Genomic DNA, 22,300 nt, shown 5'->3' with positions numbered 1-22,300 from the left:
AGTTTCCTTTAGGCTGTGTGTTGTAACAAAAGCTTATTAAAATTCTACTTGAAAAAAAAAAAGTAGATCATTTACCAAAGTAGTATGATCATAGGATCTATTAGCTATTAAACAGAAGTGTCCTTGTATAACCAGTACACTGCTTTTCCTATGAACACGGATGGATAAAATTCCAATGATCTGATGAGCTATGTAACAGGTCAGCATTTAGAGAATGACACTGTCATGTAATAATAAACAATCAGTATGACAAATATGTAGGTAAAACACGTATGTAAACTCAGCCTTGAAAACAACCCTTTAAAGATAATTTCCACAGAAAAGAATAAAATTTTTTCTGTTTTGAGAAAATATAGTTTGACATTAGTGTTGAGAAATATATAAAATTAGCTACATTTTATAGTTTATTGAATGAGTTATACAGGATTGGGACTATGTCAAGTATTCATAATAGCCTAAAACAACAGGTACCACTACCTTTTATTTATTTTTTTTAAAAGATTAACTTATTTATGCATACAGAGGTGGGTACAGGCCAGAGGGGCAGGGGTGGTGAGAGGATTCACCAGAGACAGAGTAGGGAGCAAAACAGGCTGACTGACGAAGTACACTGCTGAGGGGAGCAGCGGGCAGGTCAGGAGAAGTCTGCCATGCCATGTGGGTTTCCTCTGGGGCAGGCGGGGATCAAACTCATGCTTAAGTGGCTTTAGCTTCTTAGTGCTGTGCTTTAACCCACTGCGCCTCCAGGGAGGGCCTATCACTACCTTTTAAAGGTTGCATAGGTAGTAAGTGGTAAAAACAGGCTTGAGTCTATTTTGCTCTAAAATACATCACCCTATTCTTTAAAAAATAAATGCACTTAGTGAAATAAGTTTTCCTACTCTATAAAGTAACCTGCAAGACAGGTGTGTGTATATATCTATATATGCAATATTTATACAATTACATAATTAATATATGTGCATACTTAATATTTCATATAATTACCCTGATTTTTTTCAGCTTCTTCTACAGAGCCAATATATTTAGTAGACACTTGATGATTATCTAATGAAGGGTCTAATGCATAACCTGAAAGAAAAAAGTACACATCATCATTATTTGAATTTTTTATTGAAGTCATACTGCATTATAATTTTCAGGTGTGCATCATTATGAAAAAAAGTACAAACTACTGATTCCATTTTTTCCATTTACACCTATTTTATTACTATGCAGACAATAATCACTCCACATTTTCCTTCCTAAATTCTGAAAATAGTTTCTAGCTTAGTACCAATCTTTCTTTCCCGAGCCCTCTATTATAATAATTAACCCAAATCTCAGGCAGAACCATAAATGACTTCAGGTGAATAAGAACTATCTTATAGAATGACATACAATATCAGTAACAAATTGACATTACATTACTAAGATAATATTTCTGGACAATATGTTAAACTTCAATCTTTTCTAGGAGCTTAAAAATATATGTACAAAAAATATGTACATTATACAAAGTTTAAAAACCACTTTATTTTTGGTGACATGGTGTGATTTATCAAATTAAATTAATTAAATACTATTAAAAAAGGAAGTGGGTTAAAAAGAATATCAAGTTCAGTGATTATTTTGAAAATGCTATTCTAAATAAAAATTCTTCTCTACTAATTAAATAGCATATATTTCTACTTCATAAATGAATACTTGTCTTTCCTTGCTAGGAAAAGTAAGGATATATTTAACAGTACACAAGTATAGTCCTTCAACTAGTGACAGAATATGTAGCTACATATGGATGTGGTCTTCAGTGGTCTATGTAAACAAAGAATGTCTATATTAACTCAAATCAGTTTTTCTTCAACTAGGGATACTAGCATGAGAAATATTTGGTAAACTCAGTTTTGATAATAATTGAGCATATTCACTGCAGAGAGCTAGGTCATTAATCAACCTTTGCCTATGATCCATAGAATTAATCATGGAAGGCATAAAGTACTAGACCTTTTTTTTTTTTTTTTTTTTAAAAAAAGAGTATATCCAGTGGATATAGTTCACATTTTAATTTTCCAACTAAATATTAAAGAACTTTTGGGGAACAAAAAACAGGGCGTATTATCAAACATATTTTCAAACAAGCTAGTATGTAGGTGTTCAACTCACCCTTATGATATGCTAGAATAGAATCAACCACCTGGCTATTAGCTCATTTGCATATAGTTTTTTTCAGTGTTAAAATATGTTCTTAGCCAGAGGAGAGCGCTTGATGGCAGAAAAGCAGCTTTGGAGTAGAAGCTCTGAAATAACAGGTTCAAATCCCGTAAGTTATGTTATCTTTCATCTCTGTGATGTACAGAAAAGTGTTCTACAAGTAATTTTATGAAATGAGACTTTATAAGGCTCATACAAAATTTAGACCTACTCACCCTAAGTAAAAATTTCCATCATTACCAAAAAATTTTGTCTAGAGTGTAATTCTACTTTGAAGGATATTTCTGTCTCTAACAGACATTGAATTATGTTTTTGGAAAGATGGAGTAGGAAATAGAGAGGAAAGGGAGAGTTTCCCTGCTCCTCTTCGCCGCATCTGTGTGAGCACTAGGCCCAGCTCATGCGTGGTTGACACCTTTTTCCTGAAAAAGGGACTCAGCGACTTGAGGAACTTTCCACACCATCCTCTCTGGTAAAATCTTTACTTCCACTATTACTATTACCCTTGCTGCCTCCCAACCCAGGTAATTAATGATAATAGTATATTTCCTTTACAAATAAGTTAAATATTTAGCTATATGTCCCACTAGAAGCCAGCTAATGGTAACACTTTTAACACTACAGAATTTCAGTCCTATTAGTTTATATCTCAAATAATATCTGCATTTTAGTCCTGAAATAGTCTCATCTATCAGAAGTTTATTGTCCATTTTAGGTTTTTAACAGAGTTAATGTCTACATTTTCCCTTTGTAGGTCTATTTGAAGTAGATCTTGGATATTAGTTTTGTCAGATGTATGTGTGCAAATAGTTTCCCAACTCCATTTGTTGGAAAGACTTTTCCTTTTTCTAATGCATATTTTAGGCTCCTGTGTTGTAGATTTAACTGTCTATACAAATGTGGGTTGATTTCTGGGTTACAATTCTATTCTTTTGGCCTGTGTGTCTATTTTTCTTCAAAACTATTGTTTTGATTACTACACATTTGTAGTATAGCTTGAAGTCTGGAAATGTGACACCTGTCTTCTTTTATGTTAGGATTGCTTTGGCTATTTGGGGTCATTTATTGTTCCATAGAACTTTCAGTAATGTTTGTTCTATTTCTTTGAAGAATGCAATGAAGCTCTGATAGGGATTGCATTGTCACTGGATGTTACTTTGAATAAGATGGGTATTTTAACAATGTTAATTTTTTTTTTTAAAGATTTATTTATTTATTTGTACAGAACTGGGGTACAGGTCAGAGATGCGGAGGGTGAGAGAATTCACCAGAGACAGAGCGGGGAGCAGAACAGGCAGATCGACGAAGTACACTGCTGAGGGGAGCAGCGGGCGGGTCAGGAGAGGTCTGCCACGCCATGTGGTCGCCTCCGGGGCAGGCGGGAATCGAACTCATGAGGAAGTGGCTTTAGATTCTCAGTGCTGTGCTTTAACCCGCTGCGCCACCAGGGAGGGCCAACAATGTTAATTTTTGTAACTTAAGAGCATCTTTCTAGTTTTGTGTGTGTCCTATTTCCTTTAACAATTTATAGTTTTCATTGCACAGGTCTTTTTTTTTTTTTTTTTAAAGATTTATTTATTTGTGTATACAGAACTGGGGTACAGGCCAGAGGTGCAGGGGTGGTGAGAGGGTTCACCAGAGACAGTGGGGAGCAGAACAGGCTAACTGATTAAGTACACTGCTGAGGGGAGCAGCGGGCAGGTCAGGAGAGATCTGCCGCGCCATGTGGTCACCTCCCGGGCTGGCAGGGATGGAACTCTTGCGGAAGTGGCTTTAGTTTCTCAGTGCTGTGCTTTAACCCGCTGCACAAGGGAGGGCCGCACAGGTCTTTTTATCTCTATTAAGTTACTCCTTAGTATGTAATGTTTTTGGGGATTACATAAGGATTATTTTCTTTATATTTTGGTTTGTTGCTAAAGCAGGAACTAAATTTATATTAACTTGGTAGCCTTCCACTTTACTATATTGATTGCTTCTAACGGTTTCTTCAGTCAAGTTTTTAAGGTTTTAAGGTTTGTCATCTGCAAATAGTGAGTTTACTTCTTTCCCAATTTGGATTCCTGTGTACCGTTTTCTTGCCTAACTGCTTTAGCTAACACTTCCAATATTATGTGGAATAGTAGCAGTGAAAGTACCTGACCTTAGAGGAAAACCTTTCAGATTTTCACCAATGAATATATTAACTGTGGGTTTGTCATACATGGCCTTTATTATTCTTAGATGTTTCTTCTATCCCTATTTTTTGAGATTTTTATCATAAATGATGTTGAAGCTTGTCAAATCCTTTCTCTGTATCTATTGATATCATATTACTATTATTATTGCTATTTTTGTTCATGTAGCAAAGACATGGATTGTTTTATGAATGCTGAACTATCCTTGTAGCTTTGGAATGAATCCTACTTAGTCACAATGTGTGATCCTTTGAATGTATTGCTGAATATTGCTGAATCAGTCTGCTAAGATTTTGTCGAGGATTTCTGCATCTGTTTATCAGAAAGATTGGTCTGTGGCTTTCTTTTTCTGTGATGTCCTTGTCTGCCTTTGGTATCACAGTAATGCTGGCTTCCTAAAATGTATTTGGAAGCCTTCCCGATACCTCAATATTCTGGAGGAGTTTGAAAAGGACAGGTATCAGTTCCTCTTTAAAGTTCTGGCAGAGCACACTAGTGCAACCAGTCTTAGGACTTTTGTTTCTTGGGAGGCATTTAACTATTTTTTCAATCTTTGCTTGTAATTGATTTGCTCAACTTTTCTATTTATTCCTGATGTTGCACTGGATGACTGTATGCTCACATTAAACTGTCCACTTCTTACAGGTTTATCTACTTTATTAGCATAAAGATCCACAGTAGTCATTTATGATCTTTTGTATTTGAGATGTCTTTTGTAACATCTCTATTTCTGATTCTAATTTACTAGTTTTGTCCACATTTTTCTAAGTCTAGCAAGAATCAGTTTTTGGCTTCACTGATCTTTTGGATTACCTCTTTGATTTCTTCTTTGTTTATTTCTGCTCTAATAATCCTTCCTTCCTTCTACTAGCTTTTGGATTTATCCCCCTTCTTCTACTTGCTTAAGGTAGAAGAGTATATTAATTATTTGAGCTTCATTTTGTTGACTGATGAGCAGGGTTATTTTGCAAAATATTTCCCTTTTAGTACTGCTTTTGAGGTGTCCTATAGATTATTGGTAGGTCTGTCTTCATTTCTGTTTGTTTCTAGATATTTTTTAATCTCTTCTTTGATTTCTTCATTAACACAAAAGTCATTTTGTTCAATCTCTATTGCAGAGTTTCTTCTGGCTTTTTAAAAAAATGATGCATTTATGTTTGAGACCATTGTGATCTGAAAAGATACTTGATATAATTTCAATACCTGTGAATTTATTCACACTTGATTTGTGATCTAACATGTGGTTTTTTGAGAATTTTTGAGAATTTTCCATGTGCACTTGAGAAGAAAGTGTACTTGGCTTTTATTGGGTGCAATACCTGTAAACGTACATCAAACCCATTTCAGTCATTAAAAAATTAGTATTGATAAAATACTACTGTGTTGCTGCCAATGTCTGGTTTTGGGTTTGTTAATAAAAGTTCCCTTTGTTCCTTCATTTAGTGCACATATATTGTAGTGTTATGTCTTACTAGTGATCCCTTAAATCATATAATTCCATCTGTACCTCCTATCTTTTTAAGCTAAAAGTCTATTTTATTTGATATAAATATGGGTATCTCTGCCTTTGGGAGGGATGGAGGGCGGGTACAGGTTCATGTAGAAGTTAGCCAGCCACTGATTTTGAGCTAATGTTTATCTTTGAGCTCAGATGGGTCTCCTAAAAACAGCAGAAATTTGGGTTTCTGTTTTCTGATCCTACCACCATCTGGTACCTTTTAATTGGTGAGATTACATTTAGGGTGATTACTGATATATGAGAATTTTTTTACTGCCCTATTTAGTTTTATGGTTCCATTTATTTCCTTGCTCAAGGAAGGAAATAGATATATTTTCTTTTTAATATATAAGGGCTTCTTTTAACATTTCTTATAGGGGAGGTCTAGTGTTTGCAAACTTCTTCAACTAATGTTGGTCTGGGGAGGCTTTCTCCCAAGCCCTTTATTTCTCTCTCTAAGAAAGGAAATTTTCCAAGATAAAGTATTCTTTGCTGGCTTTATAAAAAATATATAAAAAATATCATTTCATTTTTTTCTTGCTTGCAGGATTCCTGCTGGGAAGTCTAATGTAAGCCTGGTGGAAGTACCTTCATGAGTTACTTGCTCCCAGCTACCCTCCCCACCCTACCTCCGCTGCTTTCAATAATATTCTCTTGTATGCCTGGTAATTTTACTATGTGTCTTGGAGTAGGTCTCAATGCAGGTGTTCCTTCTGCTTCATGGACTTTTATATTTAGTTCCTAGGTTTGGGAAGTTTTCTGTATTATTTCTTGAATAAGCTCTCTATCTTACCCTTTCCCCCTCTGGGGTACCCATTATCCTTATGTTGCCTTCTTAATGAAGCAGGATAGTTCTCAAAGTGTTTTTTAATGATTATTACTTCATATTTCTCTTCCTTCTTCCTATCTTCAAGGTCACTGATTCTAACTGTTCTATTCTGCTTCCTAATTAAAAAAAAAAAAAATAGCAGTAACTTATAGAACTTCTTTTACTTTTCCAGCAGGTAGCTCTGTGGTTTTATCTGGTTTCAGCTTCTATAGGTTTAAAAACATTTCTTGGAGGTACTGAGTCAGAATGTGGGAAAAGGGGGCAAACGGGATTCAGTCACTAATGAGAAAGTTCTGGGGGTGGGATCTGCCTTGTATTTATAGCACTGTCAGTACTGCCCCTCTCTGGAGTTCAAGACCTGCAACTCTGTAATCTCTGCACTCTCAGTGGTCAGTATTAGTTCCAAAGGGTCAGAGAAGGGAAGTGCTGTCCAGCGCACTGTTCCTGTTCTTTTCACTGGAGAATCAGCATACAGGAAACACCCAAACTCCCCCTGAGATGCTTCTTTTCAGTTAAGGATGGTTGCACACTATTTAGCTTTTCTCCCCCTAGGATCCCTGTCTGTTCCTGTAGTCTGCTGATGTATATACCCCTACTCCTGAGCACAGTCTCCTGGTGATTCTCTCCCTCAAGCCCCAGTTAAATGAAGCAGTCTCTTGTCTGTGTCATAGTTCTTGTTGATCTCCAATATCCAAGGGGTCTACCCATTTCACTCCAAGGGACTCTTTGGATATACTATCCCTCTAATTTACTGTTAGATGATCCTCTTGGGAGTGAAGCAAGGAACCCTCTGTCACCATATTGATTCATCACTAAGCATGCAAACTTAACAATGACTTTTGGCACACTCTTAAGTCAACTATAAATGGCCTTGATGAAAGATGATCTAACAAATAGCAATTCTTTTTATATGGCAATTCTCTAATATATGGTACTTTTCAAGAATATATTCTGATAAGTAAGACTATATGTATACCTCTAAACTAGTTTACAATGAATTATTTTATATTACTCACTAAAAATCAGGAAAAAAGTTAACTTTCCAACATTAGAGTAATTACATAAATTATGCTATAGCTAATCAGTGATATTAGAGTCCTTAAAAATGATAGTCTTGGAGATTATAAAGGCACACTAAAAGATACCAATGATAGAACACTGAATACAAATATGATATGTAAATTTTTCAGTGTAGGATTACAGCTCTGTAATACAAATGTGCTTATGAAAAAGGCTTGGAAAGATAAAGATCATAATGCTAAAATAGACATTCTGTATAGTGGGATTAAAAGTAACCTTTTCCTTCTTCTTTAAATGTTTTAAACTTTTTCCCTCACGAAAATAACTTATTAAAAAGCACACTTAACATGGAGATTTCAGGCCTAAAATACAAATATACATAAATTTCACATGATAGTACTTTCTTAATATTTTTGGTCCTATTTAATAATAATGGAAGCTATTGGTTAATAGAACAAAAATGTATTTCAAACTTCAAAAAATGTTATAAAAATTAAGAGGAGATATTAGAATTCTAACTGCAAAGAAAACTTCAGAAAAAAGAAATGTGCCAATGTCTATCAATGTAATTATTAAAACTATTACAAAAAAATTCAAAGCTTTCTTTTTAAAAAAACTCTTTTGGAACACCAGCACAAGCAATTAATTCATTAAAAAAAAATCACAACAAGCATAAAAACATCCCTATTTACTTTGTTCATCCACCTCTACCAAAAAGTTCTTCAAAGTTTAAGGTGATCAATATCAACCTATCAACCTACAAATAGAGATTATAGGGATAGAAAGGAAAGTCACAACAAATATGGACAAATCTGATAAAAAGGACCAAAATGCATGATCCATGGAACTTTAGCTGTTAAGGATGTTATAAATAAACCTCTTAGAGGGAGTTCTCTGAACAATGAAGTTCTATTATTCTATTTCCTGATGTCTCTCAGAAAACTTTTAGTGATAAGATATGAGAAAGAATAAAGTCAACTAGCAGATAAGAAAAAGAACGGAACTTTGTAATGCTATCCTGTTGTTTATCAACTTCAACAGCAATATGCATAGACTGGACATCCAATGACAAGTATTCATTATCAAATACAACAGAGAATATTCTGTTTTTAAGAACACGGAATATTTCTACAACTCAGAAATCAAGGTAGTTTAGAATGACAGCTAAAAATATTAGTTTACCTTCTTATTTATAAAATACTTGTATCTAATGTATATAACACACACTATCTTGAAGGAATCCAGAATAATAAATTTTAAAAGCCAGAGGATAAAATAGATTTATACACCATTTCCCATAAAATGAAACTGTAAGTCTTATCACTTTACCATATGTGGCAAAAGTTCTTCTTTGCTGTTCAAACATAAAATCATTGATATGAGCTGGTTCAGCATATCCTGAAAGCATATTTCTAGGTGCAGCCATTTGCTGTGTTCTAAAGGGATTTTCTGGTCCAAACTGTAATGTACCAAGACAATAAAACAAAAAACAAAACCATCAAATTCTGAGTGTAGAAAGCTAGACTTACCAAAATAATATACAATGTACAATGTAATTTCAACTAAAAAAATCACCACAGGCTCAATTAACGTATTTAGGAACATGCTTATATCCCACATAATTCAGTACAATTGGACAGGAACTGATTAGAACCGTAAGTGTCTAAGGCAGGAGAGGAATCTTACACAATTCTACAGTGTTGCTATTTAAGTTTAACTTAATTACAATGAAATACTCATTCCTCACAGATAACCACATTTTAAAAACTTAACATCTACATGTGTTTATTGACGACTACATTTCCATCATCTCAGGAGTTCTATTTGACCCTATGGCTCTACATAATTGAATTTACTACAGTTTTATCTAAACCCCAGTTAGGAAAATTTTTGGTGATTACTGCATCAATAATGGCCCACGATACAGTTAAAAAGTAAAAACAACACGTCTCTCCCACTGGAACCTGAATCCCTATTACTTACCATACTGCCTGGCAATAGAAAGCACTATGGAAGGAAAGATTAGTCAGAATCCCAGCAAGGGCAGAGGATAAGAAAATAGATAATAAATGTAAAATGCTTGAAAAAGTCCCTATGAAAAGACATATATAAAAATTAATTTCTCTGCTATGACAGGTCATACATAAAACAGTACCATCATTATCTGTTTATAATGCTTCAAGTTTCTTTGCAGATTTACTTAATTTGATCTGTACAAAACTCCTAGAAAGTTAAGACATTTTAGAAATGAAGGGGAAAAAAATCCAAGATGATGTATTTTAACTTCCTTACAGTAAATAATTTTATTGATTAATAGAACCAAGGCTAGAACAAACCTTGGTCTATTTTAGTCTACTACATTGTAACATTCTTAAACTTACTTGGACCTTCTCTATAAAAAACTGGGTGAAATGTTTGAGAATATATTAAGTGCTATTAACTTAAAGCTATTATAAAATAATTGGGGAAATTCACCTCTTTCCTTTTAAAATGCAATGAACTCCTCACTTTGGAAATGCTAGAATTAGCCTGGACACTTTCATTCGAACCCAGGGAAATCTACTTGTTATGGTAAAATATTTTGACATTAGAACATCTTAGATCACTACCATCAGAAACCACCTTTTCTGTGATACATTTTCAGAGCCATAAATATAAATTATTGATCTGCTTGAAACCACAATCCTGCCTAGATTGAAATATTATACTATGCATGATAATATGAATTTAAATGATATTAGAGTTGCCTTATAATATTTTCTACTTAACAAGAAAGTAAATTACTACACTATTGCTTTCTATTGACAGCTTCAATTTCTGTGTTTAAAATGACTCAATCTTAAAATATCTGGTGTATACAGTTTTTATTACTATTTATCTTAAACAAGGAATACTACAAATCTTTGTAGCACATATTAGTTTCTTCATTGCTGGTGGCTGGAATGTAGTAAAAAATATCTAGATTGCTGAATGCTAAAAGTTACATTTCATTTCATTCAGTCAAGAAATTTTTAACAAAAACAAAGAGCATTCATAAAAATCAAAGATAATAAAATGATTTAAAAGTTTCCTAGTTACCATCTGTACAGGCGTTGCTGATACTTTTTGAGAGAAAAATTTTAAAAAAGAAATGTCTTCATTGCCTTTATTACAATTCTAGTAACATAAATTACCAGTCGTACTTATAGGTTCCAATTTAAAACAATAAGTTATAATTTTTATAGTCTTATTAAAATTTTACAAAGAAAACAATTTTTCTACAGGCCATCTATATAAACTGGGCCTGTCTTTTGATGAAAAATACTCAGTGTTAAAGAACTGTATTTCTATAGGACCACATATGCACAAATGATAGTAAATACATTGTACATAGTACACTATTCCTATATGTGCTTACATTTAACAGATATTTGAGATAACAACAAATCTTCTAATGATAAAAGATTTTTGTGTGAAGAGAAGATTCGTTTATTTTTGGCTCAGCTTAACAGCTTGATTACTGGCAGCTATCAGAACACTGAACTCAATGACATTAAATGTCAACAGAGAAAGGTAGAGTATGTTATTCAGAAGGATTCATCTCTCCCAAATTATTCAAAATATTGTCTTCCTGATTTCCCTGGTCTCTGTGAATATGCCATCTCTATTAATCATGCGTAAGCCATTAAAAAAAAAAACTCACAAAACTGGTTTCTGAATATTTCTTTACAATTTTTTTTGTAGTCACCTAAGTTTAGGAGTAAATCTGTATTCAAGTGACTTTAAACACATAGGATAACTAGGTATAAATACCACTTTTTAGTTAACATCTAATAATTTTCAGCTAACAGCTTGAAGTATACCATAGTCAATTAGAATTTAACCTCCCTATATAAAACATACACATTTAACTATTAATTCAGATGACTGCATCAAAAACAAAGTATAATGGTCCTGAGAGAGAGTGGTAACAAGTAACCTTACATTTTCACCTGAGGAAAACAGTGATTTGTGCATAGAGTTGGAAGAAAAGCATTTTTAATTGTTAAAATACTGGTTGGTACATTTATGAGATATGCATATTGGAAAGCAGTGGTCAAGTTTTCAATAAGTACAGTGTCTCAGCAGAATATCACAGCATTACAATTAAGAAAATTTATAGAAAAAAATGATTACATGAAATTATAACCATAAGTTCATATATAGAATAACTCCAAGTTATTGAAGTAAAAATCCTATTATACTTAGATTGTTGTTTTTCATTAATATTTAGTACAGCCATCAATGTTTAAAACATTTATAAATGAACTATAAGGTGAGACAAATATATTGAACAATTATTTTCTACAAATTTGGAAAAGATCTCTAAATAGTTCAATTTTATTGGTAGACTACATTGATCTTATAAAAACATACTTTAATTATTACTAATGTGATAATATTTTAATAGTGCTGACTATATGAAGTTGGGTCTAAGTTTCCTCATTTAGAAAAAAAATGAGCTATATGATTTTATAAAGTTCGTTCTAATCATATTTATAGCAGCTCTTACAGTCAGATTTTTAATGGTAACTGGCATTTCCCCCTCAACATTTATATATTTTTTGTTCTTAAAAGTACTATTATTTTAAGTTTTCTCTGAGGGCTTATGGGTTTTATATGCACTTAGAGAAGTAACATTTTTATCTAAGCAGATCTAACAAGGATTGAAAGAAAGAAAATGACTAGACTAAAATAATAGTCTAAAATAATGGCATCTTCAGTTTCTATATATAATTGGAGAAAGTTTTGCTGTATAATCAGCTAGATGACTTATTTAGCAAAAGCTTTTGGTTGGGAGGGAGAAACAATATTTTATCAGGTAAAATACCCAAATCACTTTACTGAGTAAGTAAAGTCAAAGGCATGAGGCAGACTCTGCAGACTCTACATTGGCCTTAAAACTGACATTCCAGTACTAGAGTGACTGTTGAGTGATCTGGATGGACTCAAATCCCCAGATACACCACGAGCTGGCCATATAATCTGAGACTCAGTTTCCTTGCTATAAAATAAAATATGGAGAAGAGTACTTGCTTTATAGCACAACAGTGAAGACTAAAGCAGATAAATGGTAGATAAATCTCTCAGTGTTGTATCTGGCACCCAATAATGGTAACTTTACTTCTTTTGATTTTACTCCTGTACTTTTCCATTATGCAAACTCATATCAAATTCCTGAATTTCTAAAAATTTAGCTGTGATTATGCCACTTCCCCATTAAAGAACCTTGGAAATCTTTTTATCATCTATTAAATCAAAACCAAATCCTTCACATTGGCCCCTACCATTGCACAATATTATAAAATACCATTCCACTCTTACCTCCCTTCTCTCCCCTACACACTAGTTTTGTAGAACTTTTATGATTTAACTGGCACTGATGCCTTCTGCCTGGGATCTTTCCTCATAAAAGCCTATTAATTTTCCATTAAATGCTCACTTATTGGGCCCTCCCTGGTAGTGCACCAGGTTAGGATGCTTGTGAGCCACTTCAGCTTCAATGTGGGTGAGTTCGATCTCGGTCCCACCCAGAAGGTGATCCATAGGGTACAGCCGACCTCTCCTGTCTTGCCCACTGCTCCTCTCAGAATGTATTTCGTCAGCCTGCCTTCTCTGCTCCCCACTCTGACCCTGGTAAAGCCTCTCACCGGCCCTGCACCTCTGGCCTGTATCCCAATCTGGATACATAAATAAATCTTTAAAAAAAATTTATTGTCCAGAGTTTCCTAAACACATCATGTGTTATTCCACTTACCCTTTTAACTCACTGAAGTAGAAATTACCTTATTTCAATATGTAAAAACTAAGATAACCTAGGTCATGCCAGAGTTAATAAGCAATCCATTTACAAATCTCAAGTTCTTAAATTGAATTCCATTGTACATTTCAACTATGACTGAATTCATGGAATTTTTTCTTATCTTAACAAGCAGCTATTACCTCTCTTTAAATTTGAATAGTATTTTAAAGGCATTATAGGAAATAGTCTGGTCCCTGTTTTTTCTAAAAACACTTGCATATTATCTTTGGTATCTACTATCTTGAGGAGGATTATATCTGGTTTCTAAGTGGATTCTCAAAATATGGAACTTAAATTTCATATAGCAGTTCTTTTCCAGACTGCCAACTTCTATAGATCCTAGTTATAAATTGAAAGTTTAATGATTTTTTATGTCACACATATTTGGCAACCAGGAAAAATTGTAATTTTTCAGTTTCACTCTTAAAATGTTGACAACCAGTAACAATATATTGCCAACATATTGCTTTCTATATATACGACTTTCTTTAAAAAAAAAGGAGCAGATCATCCCAGACCCCAAAGAAAATAATAGGCCTGTCCCTCAGCAAGAGCATAATTTATGCAGCACCATATTAGGCATAAGATCAAAAAATATGAGACAAACAGACTTTACAAAAAAATGCACTGAATAGGAATGTCATATACCACACTACCACATTTTCTCACTTTCTCATTTCAATGTCTGTATTTTAGTGTAGCACATTTCATCAAAAAAAAAATCATGAAACATACATGTAACAATCTCTCTTTAATGGGCTGGCTAAGATGGTTCCGAGGGATATGTAAATCTTGATAGGCTCCAAGGATTTAAAAAGTTAAGAGGATAAAATTTAAGAATATGCCAACTTCAGAGCACAAGGATAAAATTCCTGACTACTTTCCCCTGAGCACAGGAAGAGAAGGTGAGACTAGGATAAGCACTTGCACTCTTGGCTGAGGACACATCTCAATAGCTGTATTTTATATGTCCATGGGAACCTAAGCTGATCAATACTGGGAAACAATTTTGTGACTCTCTGCTTTAGATATAAATAGACTGTGCTATAAAAACAAACAAAAAAAATTAAAATACCTAGCAAATGCACAAACGTAAAATAAATTTACCTACTGTTTATCTACCACATATAAAAATACTTTAGCAGAAAGCAGAATCTTAAGCAGTGTGTTTTCCTACCTCAGGAGCAAACATGGTTTCATATGTTGGATTATACTGAACCTCTTTAATAGCAGGATCAAGGTGAACTCCAGTCTCCAAATCTTCCTAAAAGAAAACCAAATGAGCATTAAAAATCTAATGAGTGCTAATGCTGTAAAAGCCATATTACAATACTTGACGGAGAGAATATGAATGCTACCACAATTAAAAGAAATTTAAAAAAAAAGAAGTGCATTAAGGTCACAACATCTATTTAAATAGCAAAACTATAATCACCATACTAATGCCATGATTAATAATTCCAATAATCAAAGACTTAAAAAAGTAGCATTTATAATTTTAGAGGTTAAAATGAACAAATATTTTTCCTTTCAAAATACCATATTCCATCTGACTTAATTAAAAATTTCTAAGTTAGTGAACACTATTTAAAATGTTAAAAGAGTCCAACTCTTCTTTTTTATTAACTTAAAAGATGTGACTCTCTGGTTCAAATTAGGAAAAACCCTCCTTCTCCTTATCAGATATGTACCCAAATGGTACTGGTAGGGAATCCAGAAGAAACACAAAGTGGCAGGGTCCAGATATTTCAACCTTCATAAATTCTTCCAGTTTAATAAAAAAAAAAATTGTAAATATAACCAGAAGTCTTGCATTTTATACCCTCACTGGTAGTAGAATGGAGGGTGCTGAGTACACGTCCAATTAAGATTAATATGTGGAAAGAAAAGTAAATTCCATGGAAAAATTAAATATGATGATGGCTGACTAAAGATTATTAAATTTGGTAAATATATCACAAAAATTTTGCCAAAATAATTTCAGTAGTGGAATATGGAAAGGTAGTTGAAAGGGGCAGAGTCACAGAACTAAGGAATTAGAAAAACAAGACTAATAAAATTTTTTTTCTTTCAAGACACTTGGTGGTAAAGAAAAGAGAAAGGATATGCGATTTAAAGATTTTCAGTGTAAAATTAAGTTTGTTCTAAATACTAGGTCAAGTACTTAACTGTAAGCTGGAGGAAAGGATTGGGTAGGAAGAAACACATGACAAGAAGGAATGGCAAGAAGTAAGACTGATCAAAGTTATCCTGGTCCTCCTGGGAGAGGAGGGAGGAGAGAGAATTCAGGACATAGTGAGAAGGTTAATCTCTGAAAAGAGGAGTGGAGTGCTCTCTCTGAGATGAAATAGAAATGTTGAAGACAAGAATGGGTGGTAGATGTCTGGAGCCTGAAGGAGATGTTGGGAGCCATAACTGAACTTTTTTTTTTTTAATTTTATTTGTGTAGTGATGAGCACAGACCTCTTCATAAGGCAAGTTTGTTAAGTTCAGCTTCATTTATTTATTTATTTAACAAAGATAGTGTGTCTACTATATGCCAGGCACTATTCTAGACCCACAGAAATAGATCCCTGTCCTTATTTCTACTGGGAGAGAGACAAAACCTATAAACAAGTAAATTATATAGTTTGCTAGAGAAGGGGAAGTGTTATGAATAAAGAATTTTAATAACTACCCTGCCAAGACCAGGATAGGTACATTATCTTATATAATTCTGTATCACTTTTGTGAGGTATTAGCAAGGTTGTCACTTACCCAAATACACAAATACAATAAATGAAATGGGGAGAGATTTGAAGTAACCACAATGAACCATGTCAAAGAGACTCCATTAGTAACAAACCAAAAAAAAACTGCCTGTAGAGTATTAGTCAGGATTCCTAGTTATAATTAACTTGAATACTCACAGGCTAATTAAACCTTACTGAATTCTCTAGGTTTGGCAAAGGTGGAACAATCAGCTTGGGGAAGTGGGCAGATGGAATCACAACTCAAATCAGTCATACGGCAACAGAACCAGTCTATGGCTACCCCTGGATACTGCTGTTGAAATGACCACTGAAGAAAAAGTAGCATGTTATGCAAACAATACCCACCAACAGAACAGTAGATTAAGAAAATATGATATAAATATGGCACAGAAGACCTCTCCTTTCTCACCTGCTGTTCCCCTCAGCAGTGTATTTCAGTAGATCCACATGTTCTGCTCCCCATTCTGTCTCTGGTGAATCCTCTCACCCTGCTCCCCCACCACACCTCTGGCATGTACCCCAGCTTTTATACACAAAAAAGGAAAATGTGGTATATTTTCACAATGGAATAGTACTGAGTACTGAGCTGTAAAAAAAGATGACCTCTTGTCATGTGTTACAACATGGATGGAACCAAAGGGGATTAAGCAAAATAAGTAGAAGACAAATAACAGATGATTTCACTTACGGGAATACAGCAAAAAAGGAAAAAAGGAAGTGCCATAACAAATCCTTGAAATGGCTGCAGAATTGAGCCCACAGGGGACTGGGGACAAACGGGGAAGGGAACCCAACAGCATAGCTACTGGACTGTAGGTGCTTTGATGGTTGGGTTGGTGTGAACATGCCTTTAAATCATATACAGAGCTGTAACCCAATGTACCTCAATAAAGAAAAAAAATTCCTTGCTTATTTGTGTATTAGATTTTGATTAGAATTTAAGTGGATGCATTTATCTGACTGAGTTCAAGTTACTGACATGAACTTTAGCTAAAAGAGAAAATGAGAATCTAAGTTGGTTTCTGGATTCTGAAGGTAAAGGGTGGGGTGAAATGTTCCTCACACAGAACTCTTAATGAAGGGAACTCTTAATGAAATGCTGGGCCATGAAAATATATTACCCTAGCAGGTACTAGAATTTCCATTGATTAGTCACAGCATCTTGCTTAGAGCTCAGTAGCAAAACTCAGTAACAAGTTAAAAGGGTACATATAAATTGCTGAATTGCATAGAAATGTTGTTCTCTCTTAATATTCAACTTCTAGTGACAAACTGCTTAAAACCACAGGAACTTAGTCACATTCATACCTCCCTAACGAAATGCAGAATACAACTGCCACAATCACTTTATAATAAGGTTTATCAAATCTTTCTGATTAAGGGTATTTTAAATTTTAAATTTGAATTGTATTGAACATCGTGTACCATGAGACACGAAATTTTAAAAGCACAATTTAAAACAATAACGCTATGTAAACCTTAGTGGCAACTATTAAAAAATATAATTGGGCTCCTGCTAAAATTATAGAACAATTTGAACAACTCTCCAGAAAATGAAGGGTTATTAATTTTGTATTTAATTAAAAAGACTTGGGACACATCTACAGCCTTATTTCAAGGCTGTAGGAATTTAGTAACAATGAGGAATTTAGTAACCATGAGGAATTTAGTAACAATTAGGCATGCAATTGAATTACCACAGAATTACAAAGGATTTCTATTCAGTTTTAACTATCTATAAAAAAGAAAGTACATTAAATGAAGGCCATCCTATGGATTAAATATGTTTATAGAGTTTTTCTTTTGTTGATTTGAAGAAATGAAAACAAATGAAATATATTTCCTTTTAAGTCACATTTACATTTCTTATTTTGAACAAAGAAGAAAACAGATGTGAGGGCAAATTGTAAATAAGAAAGTAGAATAAAACTATTAATCATTAAGGTGCTTATCAATTTATGGTATAGTGAACAAACTTGCTAAAATAGGGATTTAAGTAGTAAAAGTAGCCATTCAGGTAAAGATATGAAGTCAGGCCCTTAACAAATGCAGAGAAGAAGGTGGTCCTTTTGAAGTTTGAGTATGAGAAAGATCACCCAAAAGCAAGAAATTTTAAAATGTGCTCAAAATCAGAAGCAGACTTTTCATTTTACTTAAGTTGACAATACATTAAAGCAGGGAATACATAGAGGTAAAGCAAAATAGTTAGTGACTGAAATGAAAGTCATACCTGCCTTTATTTTTATAACTATTTTTTTTTAAGATTTATTTATGCACACAAGAACTAGGGTATGGGCCAAAGGTGCATGGGGGTGAGAAGTTTCACCAGAAACAGAGTGGGGAGTAGGACAGGCAGATGTGCTGAAATATACTCCTGACAGGAGCAGCAGGCAGATCGGAAGAGGTCTGCTGTACCATATGGGTACCTTCCTGGCCGGGGATCAAACTCAGGCTGCAGTGGCTGAGGAAAGCTTCATAGTCCAGAGCTTTAACCCCCGGTGTCACCACGGAGGGTCTTTATAACCTTAAAGTCAATTAATAAACAGCTCAGGTAACCCAATAAAGCTACATAATTTTCAAAGTGAAAAAACTGACAGTGTTGCATTAAAACAAACTTCTAACCAGAAAATAATCACTGTCCATCAAATGGAGAACTTAGATAAGTTTAACTGGAGTCCTACAATAAGAGAACAGAGAACAGAAAACAGAAAGAACTAGGCTAATATGACAGGTAAGAACTGAGAGAAACATTCATTCAGTAATATTCTAAAAATATTCTATTCTATAAAATTGAAAGATTTGCAATCCAAACCAATTTCCAAATATAGAATCAAATTCTGAGCAACACAAATAAAAAGAAATCCACACCTGTGTGTCCTACAATGAAAATAACACACAAAACTGTGACCCTGTTAAAAGGTTGGGGATCAAGGGTTTAAAAGTAATCAAAAGAGGGCACTACCTGGTGGCACAATGGGTTAAAGTGCAGCACGCCAAGCAATTTGCAGCCAATGCAGCATGAGTTCGATTCTCAGCCAGGGAGCTGACCCACATGGCATGGCAGACCTCTCCTGACCTGCCCGCTGCTCTCCGCAGCAGTGTATTTCACTACACTGTATTTCTACAGTGAAATACACTATAGTGTATTTCATCTGCCTGTTCTGCTCCCCCCTCTCTACTCCCACAGCTCTACACCACAGTTCTTGTATGCATAAGTAAGTTAAAAACTGAATAAAAGTAATCAAAAGAAGAAAATCAGTTATACACAGCTGACTTGTTATCAGTAACAATGGAAATTAGAAGTCAGACTATTTTAAGTATGCTGAGAGAAAATAAATGTCGATCAAAACAAAATAAAACCAGTAAAAACATCCTTCAAGGAAAAACATTTAAAAGACAAACCAAAATTGGAAATAGCTGTCACCAGTAAACATTCAGTAAAGGACATTAAATTTAAAGTGTACACTACAGACAGAAAGAGACCTCTTGCATGAGATGCAAAAATCAGCATCATTCACTTTCATTCTGTGAGGTGTAAATGTATATAAAAAGTACAGGAGAATAATAGCTGAAGTGAAGTGTGCTGAATACTTCAGTGTTCTAAGGTTCCTGCACAGTCCATTAAGTAGCAAAGTTACTGATTATTTCAAACATGTTTTAATTTCTAGCGATAACTACTTCATTGAAACTGATGGTATGAACAAACAAAACAAAAACAAACCTTTACACTGACAAAAGGGTAGTTAGCAGAAGAGTACAGGGATGGGAGGAAAGGTAGAGGGTGTCAATTGGATAGTGGTACATGGTAACTAGACCTTTGGTGGTGGACCTGATGTGACAGACACATCTGTCAGGTATGAAGTACTTCTGAAGCTTACAGTATTGTAAACCAGTGAGACCTTACTTTTACAAAGTGAAGTGATGCATACTAATTTTCTGCTTTTCTTGTTTTCTATTACCTTATATTAAAAATTAAAAAAAAAATATTGTGATGGCCCTATCTCAGAAGTTCTGATGAGTATTATTTTCCTTATTGATTTAGTTCAAAATATTTATACAATACTGTTCCATGCAATACTGAAGTACAATCATACTTTCAAATATGGAATTTTGTATGTAGCTCATTAACTTAGATGCACTGTGTCAGATAGTGTGATATGATTTAAAATTTAAAGATAAAAAAGTAGTTGTGAGCCAAATCCAGCTCATAGTCTGTTTGATACCAACAAGTATTTACATATAAGGGGTCATTTAAAAAAGACTGAAAGATATTACAAAAACTGCACAAGGCCAACAAAGCCTAAAGTATTGTCAAGAACTGGCCAGATTTGAAATATATTTGATATATTTTATAATGCTGAAAACAATGCACTGCATTGAGAACTATATTCTTTCTGTCCTTTAGTTTGCTAAATTTGTTGTTCAAATTTTCTGTAGCATTATCAATAGTTTTTGTTTCTTCTGACAATTAATGAAAGGTGTATTACTGAAAGATAAATACCATCCCACTGTGATGGTAATTTGTTGATTTCCTCTTGTAATCCTGTTAGTTTTTGCTTTAAAGTTTTGAGTTTATAGTAGGTGTGTACAAAGTTAAAATTGTTACACACCTTTTTATGAATGAGTCTTATATCTTTATGAACTGACCCTTTTTGTTTTAAAATCTACTTTATTCTTCTTATTACAACTTATGTGCTTTCTTTTGTTTAGAATTAGCCTGATATGTTCTTTTTCCATCTTTTTACTTTTTATCTTTCTGGATATCTTAGCAAGCAAAGCAAGAAAAAAAAATAAAAGAAATACTGAAAGAAAAAATACTGTCAAATTTGTGGCTAACACAAGTATGTTAGTAAGATCTATTAAAAGTTAACTTAAAACATGCTATTTATTAATATAATAGCATAAAAATAATAGCCACCAAGAAATACCTGCAACAAAACTATACAAGACATTGATGGAGGAAATTAAACACTTTGGAATAAATTAAAAATCCAAAGAAGACCTAAACAAGTGAATAGATATAACATAGCCTGCCAACTGATCTATAAGTAATGCAATTCCTTCCCACCCCCAAAAAAAAATCCCCAATGGGCACATAAACTTTATGTTAATTCTAACTGTAACTGGGGCCAAGGATAGACAAAATATTCTTGAATAAGAATAAGAAAGGTGTATGGGAGGAGGGAAATGCCTTATAAAGATCAAACAATATTATGAAAGATGTGCATAACAAATAATTCCATATAAACTACTAAAACATAAAAGCAAAGTAAAGTTAAATAGGAAAATATTTATGTACTAGGATATGGAAGGGGTGCTCAAACAAGAGACAGGAACCACAATCCATAAGGCATAATTTTATTAGACTATACTAAATAACTTCTTTTTATCAGACAGTGAAAAGAGAGAAGATAAACCATGAAGTGAGAGATATATTTCCATAATTGACATACCTATCTGCAAATCAAAAAGAAAATCAAATGTCATTTCAAAAAGAATAAAGTCACCAATAGCAATAAAATATGCTCAATCTCATCAGTATTCAGGTAAATGGATTAAAAACACTGCCTAAGTTTATAGTCTGCCAAAATGCTTGTTATTACTCACAAAACAATTAGCCAAATACAGACAATGTTATTTGTATACTTTACATCTCCCTTGGTCATTTTTCAATCATTATATTTACTATGAGTAAGCTTTTTTTTTTAAGATTTATTTATTTATGCATACAGAGCTGGGGTACAGGCCAGAGGTGCAGGGGTGAGAGGATTCACCAGAGACAGAGTAGGGAGCAGAACAGGCCTACTGATGAAGTACACTGCTGAGGGGAGCAGGGGTGGGTCAGGAGAGGTCTGCCACACCATGTGGGTCACCTCCAGGGTGGGGTGGGGATCAAACTCATGCTGAAGTGGCTTTAGCTTTTTAGTGCTGTGCTTTAACTGGCTGTGCCACCAGGGAGGGCCCCTGCCATGAGTAAGCTTTTATTTGCATATATGCCCTGGGGGCTGGGAAGGT

General features: G+C 34.0%; 1 protein-coding gene across 1 annotated transcript in view; it reads right to left on the bottom strand.

Annotated features, from left to right (window-relative positions):
* CDC40 (cell division cycle 40) overlaps positions 1–22,300 on the bottom strand; it is a 45,712-nt gene that overhangs the window by 19,699 nt on the left and 3,713 nt on the right. The window contains exons 2-4 of the mRNA XM_004673761.2: positions 14,710–14,796; positions 9,041–9,170; positions 988–1,071 (exon numbers count right to left, since the gene is read on the bottom strand). Coding sequence (XP_004673818.1) covers positions 988–1,071; positions 9,041–9,170; positions 14,710–14,796 — 301 coding nt within the window. The remainder of the gene's footprint in view (positions 1–987; positions 1,072–9,040; positions 9,171–14,709; positions 14,797–22,300) is intronic.

Source organism: Condylura cristata, unplaced genomic scaffold (genome assembly GCF_000260355.1).
Source record: "Condylura cristata isolate star-nosed mole 26May11 unplaced genomic scaffold, ConCri1.0 scaffold00001, whole genome shotgun sequence".
In the NCBI taxonomy this organism is placed as follows: domain Eukaryota; kingdom Metazoa; phylum Chordata; class Mammalia; order Eulipotyphla; family Talpidae; genus Condylura; species Condylura cristata.
Note: the sequence above shows the minus strand (reverse complement) of the source record. Positions and strands in the feature narration are given on the sequence as shown.